An 11,265-nucleotide genomic window follows, 5' to 3' on the forward strand; every position below is an offset into this window, starting at 1 on the left:
TAAAATATTTATATCATTCAAGCAATTAAATGCTGCATTCGTGTGGTGTCATAATTATCAAAAACAATCCATGTGGGCGCACTCTCGAGTCAGAACAACTCAGGAGTCGGCGGTAAATATGGTAGGACTTGTCGAGTTGAAAGTGATACTTGTGTAAATACAACTAAGTACAATCTTTTAGGTTTAAATATACAAAATGTCTCCATAACTCCATTCTCAGTGTATGTGCACTGAAAGTTAATATGTAGTAAATTGATTACTTTATTCATTTATTTTTAAAGCACTTAAAGCTGAATTTATTTTCCATCAGCAGGATGTTCTTTATGTGGCATTATTGTTTTTTTTGGAAGTGATATGCAAATGACAGTGGCATCAACTGGATGTATATGTAATGTTTCAGTGTCTAGAATATGTTATGTCTTAATATGTGTATTTATTGCCCTCTTGTGGTGAGAGTAGGCCAGTTTTTATGGGTTGAAAGAAAGTTGGATCAAAGAAATCCAAAATAAACAAGAAATTCAGTTTAAAAATGGAGATTTGAGAAAATCTGCTACAGAAAATACAATATGTAGACATAAATGCCTTAATAAACACGGTGTGAACAGTAAGTGCGTCACTTATTGTATCATTTTATTTCTCAAATGTACTGTATACTGTCAGTTTACAACACAGCTTTAAAGTTGAATACACAGCAAAATAAATTAATTTTATACAAAATTAAATTTGAGAAATAATAATAGTGTTATGGACTTGTTGCTCATCCTCATCTTTCTCCACTAACTATAACTCCTCGGAGCTAAACTGTCTTTCAGTCAAGTTTTCCACCAAAGTTTACATTTAAAGAAGTCCAAAAATACATGAAAGACACATGAAACACAAAGAGCGCTAACAATTCAAAACTGAGTGACCTCCTCCAAGTCATTTCTGCCTTCACATCTCATAAACTATGATTATTCCTGCTACTTTTTTTTTTTAAAGTCAAAACATGTCAAAAATGTATTTCCAGCCACAAGGAAGCAGCTGTTTGTAGAACTACATACAGCAATGCAGGTGTGTGTTGAAATATTTCACACACACACACACACACACACACGGTTGATATGTTCAAATTCGGTTTTTATTCAGACATTTCCGTTTCTTGTATAATGCCTAGAGATACAGAGGAGACATGTTCAATTACACAACAAATCCAGAACGACTACAAATCTAAAACAGGGAAGAGAAAGCCACCATTGGTTACCGAGTTGATTGATAGTGCAGTTCTTGAACAGCCGTATCAGATTGAAGCCAATCATGCTTGAAATCACTTGTAACAAATACCATCAGGTCAACCCGCCTGATAGTGACACGGTAATGAAAGTTAACCTGAACTTTGTTGGAGGCCATTGCTGCATTGTTGCATCAATAAATAATCAAGCAATAAATAGATCAATAAATAGTTACTCATCATTGTAACACTAATATACAGCATATTTCAAGGTTTATCTGTGATTACTTCTAGTATTTTACACACACACACACACACACACACAAGTTCTGTCAATGTTTTACAGCTCAACACTCACATCCACAGTAATTCTTCAGGATTTCCACAGACACTCATATTTAGGTGCTCTCTGTTTCATGCGCATGAAAACAAATGCGACTGCTGGCCTAGCCAATAGATTTGTGTGCATTTCTGTAATACATTGTGTTGCATACATTTAAACCATGGCCATTATATTGACTGGACATGTGTAGATCACAAGGGGAGGGGTTCAATTAAAGGATCTTACAAGTTGTTTTGCATGTTTTAGCCTGACAGGTTATATACATGTAACTACTGCTCATTTTCCAAAAGAATATCATAAAAAAGGGTTTATACGGTTTCCTACCTTCCAGGGTGTCATTGAGTTCAGCCCACCACATTTGTCAAATGAATGCTATTATTGCAAGCTGGATCAGTTAGGAGCAGGCACTCTCACGACTATCAATTAAAACTACAATTATCGTCTCATTATTTGGTCTTCTTTCTTGGTGCATTCAAGGACATAGGACATCTGAGCTTTGAGAGTCGGCTGCTGAAAAGCAACATTTTTAAACGCGATAAATGGCCAAATTGGCGTCATCCTTTTCACAAGCCTTTCAATACGAGATCTTTTTAAAAAGTCCCTGCCTACGAAACGGAAATACATTTAAATTATGTATTGTAAGGTTGACGGAAACTTCATGATGAGGGTAACTGAAAACCAATGGCTGCCTGGAGGTACATAATAAAGCAATCTAAATCTATGCTATGTTTTGGAAAATGTTTGCAACATATACATTTAAAAGGCTAAAACATATAAACACATGCATCTAACAGGAAAGAATACATGGCAAGGTGTCAGAACAGGAATGGATTGTTGTTTCTGTTCAATGTCTCACCCGACCCGCTGCCTGAGAGAAACTTTGGCTGGAAGGGGACTCCCCCGCCGCCCAGTGGAGTGGATCCTCCCAAGTGAGCCACTCCTGCTTGGCGATTTCCTCCATAGAAACTGGACTGACCCATTCCTGTTCCCAATGAGAGGGGGTCTGCCAAAGGATTCCCCAACGGGGGTCCAGAACGCACCATTCCCACTCCTCCAAAGGGGGGGTTCGTGTTAAGGCCCATTTGTGGACTCCCTCCCACAGAAATGGATTGTACCATTCCAGTTCCTACGAACGGAGGAGCCACCTGAAGCACATTTAAGCCCATGGTATGGGACGGTAGCTGAAATAGGGGAGTTTCACTGGAAGGATTAGCAGCTCCAAAAGTGGGAGAAGGTGCACCAAAGGAGGGAGCAAGGGTGGAACCAAAAGGACTGCAGTACGATGTTTCAGGAAGGAACCCCCCTGCAACAGTCCCTGATCTGACCACGGGGCCAGATGTCATGCCCCTGGTTTTGAAAGCGCCTGGGAAATTAGGAGTAATAGGAAGATGGAGGGATGAGGGGAAGGAGGGAGGGATGTATAGTTTGAAGTATTCCAGCAAAGAGAAAATTCACCAAAGCAGAGAGAGGGGTGAAAGGAGTTAAAATGTCTGCTGGCTAATATACACTAGTCTCTATACTGAACTTCAATAGGTCACCAATGCTCACACACACTTACACAACAACATCTATACACTATACAGCCACAGGGCAGGGGTGGTTAGGCAAAACACATCATCACAATACGCTTTTCCATACAAACCTACTGATAAATATTAATTTGTCACTCATACTTTCTCCGCCCTTCTCGCAGTCTCTCTCTCTGGACTTCAGCTGAACAGTAGTGGCAAACATTTCACCAGGGAATTACTGATTTATAGTATTTCAGTGATTTTCCAGTCATTGAAGTTGACCATGCATCCGTTTGAATCAAGCGCACCACAAATAAATCCACAAGAAGCCTCTGACTTTGTCAAAAATGGTATTGGTCACCCAGAGTGGAGCATTTTTTCTGTCCTTACCGATGGCTTGTGTCTGGGCGACGAGCTTGTTGACGAGGGGGCGCTGTTTGGGTTCGGGGTTAGAAGAAAATAGATCGTCCAGGTCAACAAGCGACGCCCCCGCAGAGCCCAGAAACGACGCAGTCTTTTTATGCAACTTCTCTTCCTGCGCCGCTTGCTTTCCTGCAATACAATAAAAGGTCCAATTCTACTCTAAAAGGTGTTTTCTTCTGGGGACAGGTCAGGGAGGAAGAGAGAGCAAAGCGGAAGAGAAGTATTAATTGATTATGATTGTTAGCCAACTGCTGACTGATGGGAAGATGGAGGTGAAATGGAGAAAATGGAAGAAAACGGTCACACGTGCAAATGACCATTTCACACATAAACACAGATTCAGGCACACAAACAGTTAAGTTTTAGAGTCATTATTCTCAGCCGTTCACCAAGCAAGCTGGCATAGACTTCTATTGATTCAGAACAAGTGTGCATTTTAGCAGACTGAGCAGAAGATTGAGATGATTTAATCAGAGCGGAGCATTTTATTGCTGAATACAAAAAGGAGGCGATGAGGTTTTGCTCTCGTCAATAATGGATGGATCACAGAAGTAAGCATTCAGACAGAGTGTAAAGTGAAATTTACCTGTCGCATTGCTAGATGCGTTACTTGGTGCACCCCAAGGATCACTTTTTTTAGAAGCACCGTCTCCAAAGGGGTCACTAGATGGGGAGGAGTCTAAGGGTGGAGCAGGCGAACCCCACGCATCATCTGTGCTAACTAGAGCTGCAGCTAAACAGGGAAATAAAGCAAAAAAGCTCAAACAGGACACAACAATACTATACAGATAAGACAAATACTTCAGTATAATGGCTTTGTTATGTAGTGTAGTGATAAAATACTCTAAACAGGAGGTTCACTTATGAGCTTTTCAAAAGAGCTTTAAACCGTATCACACAGCCTTCTCCAGGTAATAGAAGTACTAGTATATGGGGGGGATCATAAGCCCCATCTCTGTTCAAGGATGGTCTCTGGCATTGGATGCAAATGGCCCTGCAATGACTAATGGTCAATGACTTTTGACATGTCCTTATGACCATTGTCTGATGTTTACAGATAGCGGGTGTCTGCTTCTGGTGCCCTTTAAACTCTTACTCAGGGTCCTTGCCATTTCACCATTAAAGTGTTAAACACAGCTGTTTCTAGTGATGCTTAATGGGAGGGCTACTACCTGAAAAGAATATTTGAATCATAAGTCGTGACTCGTGACCTCTCAGTCGTTTCAGATTCTTCAAGTTGAGCTGTCGTTTTTGTGTTTTTTTTTGTCGTCAGTCAGAGTGAGTGCTCCTTGCTTTGACGCTGCTCTCCGGCATACAATCATTACACTTTGTAAAGCCAGTCAGTCAATCCGCTCAGTGAAGAGGTCAGTGATAGAAGATTCTGGTGACACAGTGGTTATGTCTTCTACAATATATGGCCATTTTGTTATCAATTGATCGAAGTTGTAATGATACCTGAGAAAGCTAAAGAAGGCAATGGGATACGGAGGAAAAACTGTTAAGTTAATCGAGAGTTTAGAAGCATCCATTTGTTAGCTTCTTACCTGGGGCTCCCCATGGGTCATTGTCCAGTTTGGATGAATCTCCAAATGCATCAGAATGATCAATGGGTGAGGAGAGGCTTGTCCCGTCCCCCCAGGGATCTCCGCTCTTTGTTTCCTTTGGAGCGGATGGCGGCCCCCAGGGATCTGACCCGGTGGCGGGTGGAGAACTAGCAGGGGCTCCCCACAAATCTGTACTGCCTTGGGGCGAGCTCACCGGAGGGGCATTGAAGGGATCGGAGGAATCACCTTTTGGTGGACTGGATGGGACTGTGAATGGGTCCTCTTTAGGGGGTGTTGTTGCTGCAGCGAAAGGGTCGTCTTTTGTAGGTTTGGATGGTGCAGAGAAAGGATCCTCTTTGGGTGGCGTTGTTGCTACAGTAAAAGGGTCGTCTAGGGAAAGTTTGCTCGGTGTACAGAAAGGTTCTTCTTTAGGTGGTGTTGTGGAAGCAGTGAAGGGGTCGTCTTTAGATGACGCTGGGGCTGAAAATGGGTCTTCCTTAGGGGGTGTTGAAGCTGGTGCAGTGAATGGATCACCTCCTGGGGTACTGAATGGGTCATCATTTGGGGCATTAAAAGGATCACCTTTTGGGGTGGTAAAGGGATCGCGCTTTGGAGCATTAAAGTGATCATCCTTTGGAGCATTAAAAGGATCATCATTTAGGGTGCTAAAAGGATCGTTCTTTGGAGCATTAAATGGATCATCTTTTGGGGTGTTGAACGGATCATCCTTTGGGGTGTTGAACGGATCATCCTTTGGGGTGTTGAACGGATCATCCTTTGGGGTGTTGAACGGATCATCCTTTGGGGTGTTGAACGGATCATCCTTAGACAAACTGAAGGGAACTGGTTTCTCTTTTGGTGCAGCAAATGGATCCTCCTTGTCTTTGGGTGCATTGAAGGGGTCTGAACTATCTTTTGGGGTGTTGAACGGGTCATCTTTTGATGCACTAAAAGGATCAGGTTCATCTTTTGGTGCTGCAAAAGGATCTTCTCCATTCTTTGGGGCAGCAAATGAATTTTCACCCGTTTTTGGCGCTGAAAATGGATCTTCCTCAGTTTTAGTTGGAGCACCCCAAGGATCACTGCTAGCTTCTGTGTCAGTTGTGTCAGGTTTTGCTGATGTGCCCCATGGATCTGTGGCCTCTGTAGGTTCTTTGGGGGCTCCCCATTGGTCTTCTTTCACCTCCTCTGCTTTCTCTCCTCCCCAGGCACCCCCTTTTGCGTCATTGCCTTTCCCGGCATCCTCCCATTTCAGCTCTTCTTCACTCAGTTTGGCCTAGGGTATTACAATTGCAACATAAGAGAAGTTAACACAAAGACTTATTAATGGCATTATTAGTGGTGTAACTAAACCTGTACTGTTGAGATCAAAGTGATTTGTTTAGGCAGAGTAATCGACTGCAATTAGTATTAGTTTGTGAACAACTCCGTAATCTCATTTCGAATGCTCCATTTTTTGACTGAAACTTTTGCCTTCAATGTTGTATAGAATGTTGAGTTTGTCGGGACTTTGTTAAAAGGGCTGTTAATATAACTGTTGAGGCTATGGTTTGTAGTGTTGTTCTCGAATGCATTATATTACACTGGTGTAAAGTGTTCAGACTATTGCGTCCACTTGCTAAAGCAGACCACTGTACTGCACTTGCTATTTTACTCACCCTCCTCTCTGCTTCTTTCTTCTCAGCTTCCTGTTTAAGACGCTCCTCTTTGCGGGCAGCGAAGGAAGCGGCCAAGTCAGCGACTGAGGGTATGTTGTCTAAGGATGGAAGCCCTGAGGTCCCGGGAACGTAGACTGGCTTGTAGTTAGGATCCGTGACGGTGTCCGTGGATGAGGCTGGTTAGAAGGGGTGGAAAAGAGATTGAATGAGATTTGTGTGACAGACTAACAACCTACAAATAAAGAGAATTATACTAAACAGTTCAAACAATGGGCATTTAGCAGAAGGGCTCACCAGCAGAACTTTTTGATGTCTTCTCTCTGGTCTTGAGGGCAAAGTCTCTCTCCTCCTTTAGTTTCTCATCATCCTCCATAAGAACAAGGACAACTTTGGCCTTCTCTCTCACATTTCCACCCTGGAACAGTTATGCTTAGATTAGACTTTGATTTGACTACGGCCCTTTGCGCAGAATCCTATCTAAGGCTTAGGTACAAGTCTAAGCCTAAAAGTGTCAAGCATTGTTACTCTGGAAAGCTTTTGAAACAAGGGATTCTTACATTTGTTTGAGACACCAAACTTGAATCTCAATCTGTTTTCATTCTTTAAGTGTGAACTTAGTCTAGAGGTTAAAAGGTGTATGATGATATGGATATTACAGTGCCAATAATGGTTAACCTTAATGCACGCAACCTTGAAATTGATACTAAAAGAGTCACCTGATCTTTGCCATCTTTTTCTACAAAGCGATACTCTGTGAGGGCTTTGACGATGTAGATGTTGTCTTTCATTTTCAGAAGCACACGATCGTCACCGGTCTTTAACAGGTACTCCAGCAGTGTCAGGGACTGGTATGAAAGGGGAAAAAAAGCATGACAATGAACAAACATGTGTAACAAAAATGTATATCACTGAATCAAATATAAGATGACTGCAACAGCTTCCATATAAGTGTGGAATTCATAGGATAAACAACAAACACGAAACAAAAATCTGTGTAAAATCACAGATTTGGTAGGAAAAGATAAACAATATGCAAAAGCTTAAAAAAACCACAATGCTAGTAGTGGACACTAGTGTAACTGATGTGCAAATACAAAGTCACATATGTGCTGCAGTTCAGATCAATAAATCCTACCATGTAATGTAATGGAACGGAGAGTGCTTTCACTTAATGGCAATGCATTTTAGTTGAGGTAGAACCTCAACAACAACAACAACAACAACAACAACGACGACAATTGTTGACTATTTTGCACATTACGTTTTGCAAGTAAACTCTTATTTTGTCTTGTAGTTCAAACTGTTCTATTGAGGGAAATTTCACAGATCAAAGTCCTTTCACTGTTGATTTGTTTAACTGTTTCAGGTTTTTTTTTTATATTCAAAAATTGCCTCATCTTTTCAAAAGTCAACGAGTAATCGTGTTAAATAATCGTGATTTCAATATTGACCAAAATAATAGCGATTATAATTTTTTCCCCATAAATCGGGCAGCCCTAACATGTTTATGACTCTAATAGAGAATATCCTGGTTTTCATCACATATTCTAACATTTCTTGCTAAATCAAAGGGTGGCATGAAATGCTAGGTAACAAAAGAAGATGGACTACGTATTTATTGTCTGAGACAAGAGAAATGTTGATCATGTTGGTCAGAGCCTTTGTTTTAAAAAAAAAAAAAAGAAAGCTACGGGTGACCTTATCAGACTGAATTAAATATAACTGATAACATCCATCTGAGACACCACAGAGGGGCCTGGTGCTACAGTTCCCATCAGCATTTACAAATAATGGGTGTATTTGAAAATGTCCCGTTTCTATAAATACAGTGACATTTTAAGGTTGACATAACATCGGCAATATTAACCGTATGAAATGGCTTTTTAACTACAGTCTTGGTACAGAATACACTTCGGACCCTATTTTAATGATCTAAGCGCACGGCGTGAAGCGCCTGGCGCAGGTGCGTTCAGGGCGTGTCCAAATCCACATCTGCTAGTTTGACGGCGGAAAAAGGGTCTGTGCACCGAGTGCATGGTTCAAAAGGGTTGTACTTAGAGCTGGGCAATATATTGATATTACATCGCTATTGTGATATGAGACTAGATATCGTCTTAGATTTTGGATATCGTAATATGGCCTAAGTGTTGTCTTTTCCTGGTTTCCTGGTTTGAAAGGCTGCATTACAGTAAAGTGATGTCATTTTCTGAACTTACCAGACTGTTGTAACTGTTCTATTTACCTTTTCCCACTTAGTCATTATAGCCACATTACTGATGATTATTTATCAAAAATCTAATTGTGTAAATATTTTGTGAAAGCACCAATAGTCAATACTACCATATCGTTGCGGTATCGATAGAGGTATTTGGTCAAAAATATCGTGATATTTGATTTTCTCCATATCGCCCAGCCCTAGTTGTACTTAGTGTCTTCATTAATTTATAAGTGTGTTTTGGGCGTAACATGCAATAAACCAATCAGAGTGTCATCTCCCATTCCCTTTAAAAGCCAGGCGCGTTTGTACCTTGGCGCATTGCTGTTATGATGGCTGATTTGCACCTTAATATTTTTATTTGTAATCTTTTGCACGTTTGTGTGCGCTTCCCTGTGTGTGTGTAACAAGCATAGTGTGCTGTGCACAAGCCTAAGCACATTTTACAAATTTGCTGTAAAAATAACAATGAAACTTTAGACCAGGTTTTTGTTGGTCAATGGCGCGATCATTTCCCGCTGCCTCAAGATAGCAATACGCCAAGAATGCACCTGAACACACCTCCCTGTAAGACCAGCACGCCCATGGGCGTAAAGGTGGGCGCAGGTGCATTTGCTATTTAAACGATGTGGGCGCTGGACGGGAAATTGACAACTGCGTCGGTCTTAAACTAGCAAAGACACTTGCGTCGGGCTTTGCGCTGTGCTGGGTGCGAGATAGGGCCCTTATTGTGCATTGTTATTATTACCTTGTGGATGTGTCTCCAGTTTTTGTCGTCTTTCAGGCGCTTCCAGAGCATTGTCATGATCTCGTTGCAGGCCACCACATTGTAGGTCAGATCAGAGAGGTCTGCCATCTGAGTGCTGGATGGGCCCCATGGGTCATTAGACGTCGCCTCTCTCACCTGCGAAAGAAACAAAGCAAGAAATATAAGGTTGTGGCCATCCAAAGGTCAGATGCTTGCCGTCATCTCATTTTAACAAAAATGATAAATAATCTGTTCTGCCGGGCTATTACAGATAATGTTTCATCAGATCAGCATATTTGCCAGAAACATATTCCCATATTTCCCGATTATAAAAATCGTACGGTTAGGATTTAAGATAATGGCTCACTGTGACTGAAGAGAACTGTATGAGTTTACTGCTGTAGATACTTTAAATTAATGGCTTTTTCTATTGATCTTGCACCTCTTTAACTCAACTGACTGAATTTATTTTACCTTGACCTCAGCCTCAGAGTAGTTTTGGACCAGGTTCTTCAGCTGTCTGCGGAGCATAGAGGACGTCATGGTGTCTGGGGGGGGGAGGTGGGGAATCAGACCACCGTGATCTGATTCAGAAATAAACTTGTGAACAATATTGCATGCTTACAGAGTCAGCACAGAGAAACCGCGCGCGCGCACACACACACACACACACACACACACACACACACACACACACACACACCTTTTCTAAAGTCTGGCTGTCAAAGATGTATTTTTTTTGTTGCTTGAGGGCTGGTCTAGTGAGCGTACATCCTGCTGCTCTGTCTTCCCCCTGACTGCATTGACTTGTCTCAGGCTGTCGGAAACCAGATCCTAGCTGCAGGGAGGAACCAGTCAACATAAAAACGAGCTGAGGAAGGGGCTGGCACTGAGCGACAATGGCAAGCTTACAATTATGAATGTGTGACTGCAAAGCTACACTAAAGGAGTGGCTACACCTGCTGTATGTGACAGCTCGTGTCATCATAATCATTATCATAATCACTGCCACAAACACAGATCCTCATCTAAGTTAGCAATGTGGCTAAGCTACAAGCTAGTTAGCTGCCAGCATCCTGGTGTGAGAAAATATGAGCTAAAACCTCATTTATAGTGCACCTGGTTGATCAGTCTAAGCACTATCAACTGTAATTCGACGTACTTGTGAGTAAGGTATCTGTGAGAATTAACACTTCGTGTTTTCAGGACCTCGGAGAGCGACTGAGGACGGTTAGCAGCCGTCAATATGGCTAACTGTCATACGATGTTGTCAAGCCAGCTGGATTGAGCTTAAATATTAAGACTTCAGCGATAAAATGAAGGGTCGTATTTCGAGAAACTGCCACTGCTTTAAGTTCAATACATCACCAACTGGCCGCGCGTTATTTTGTGCATTAAATATAAGTATTTGCAGCAAAAAGAAAAGACTAACCCTGAGTAGATCTTCAGGAATCTTCGAGGATACGACACGACGACGGCTTCCGCTTCCGCAGTTTTCAGCACCTGCAAGTCCACGCCCCCTCACGAAATTTTTTTTTCTTCTTTTTTTTTTCCAATTAAATACACAATTTTGTTAACCTGCTCTGCATATTTTGACCTGAACTAAAATAAAAAAT

At 41.7% G+C, this 11,265-nt stretch overlaps 1 protein-coding gene across 4 annotated transcripts; it reads right to left on the reverse strand.

Moving 5' to 3' along the window:
* Window positions 1-1,099: 1,099 nt before the first annotated feature.
* On the reverse strand, window positions 1,100-11,187 carry LOC144528809 (uncharacterized). 4 transcript variants are annotated; one of them, XM_078267648.1, is made up of 11 exons: window positions 11,082-11,147; window positions 10,353-10,487; window positions 10,124-10,197; window positions 9,650-9,805; window positions 7,403-7,531; window positions 6,981-7,101; window positions 6,687-6,862; window positions 5,029-6,304; window positions 4,071-4,217; window positions 3,452-3,613; window positions 1,100-2,913 (listed from the first exon to the last, which is right to left on the reverse strand). In XM_078267648.1, exons 3-11 carry the CDS (start codon window positions 10,190-10,192, stop codon window positions 2,366-2,368), a joined length of 2,784 nt encoding a protein of 927 aa, XP_078123774.1. In that variant the 5' UTR covers window positions 10,193-10,197; window positions 10,353-10,487; window positions 11,082-11,147; the 3' UTR covers window positions 1,100-2,365. The 4 variants fall into 4 exon arrangements, with proteins under 4 accessions (XP_078123774.1, XP_078123772.1, XP_078123773.1 ...); XM_078267646.1 differs by having other exon boundaries at window positions 10,124-10,233; XM_078267647.1 differs by lacking the exon at window positions 10,353-10,487 and having other exon boundaries at window positions 10,124-10,233; window positions 11,082-11,187.
* Window positions 11,188-11,265: the final 78 nt, after the last annotated feature.

Source organism: Sander vitreus, chromosome 14, assembly GCF_031162955.1.
Source record: "Sander vitreus isolate 19-12246 chromosome 14, sanVit1, whole genome shotgun sequence".
Lineage (NCBI taxonomy): Eukaryota > Metazoa > Chordata > Actinopteri > Perciformes > Percidae > Sander > Sander vitreus.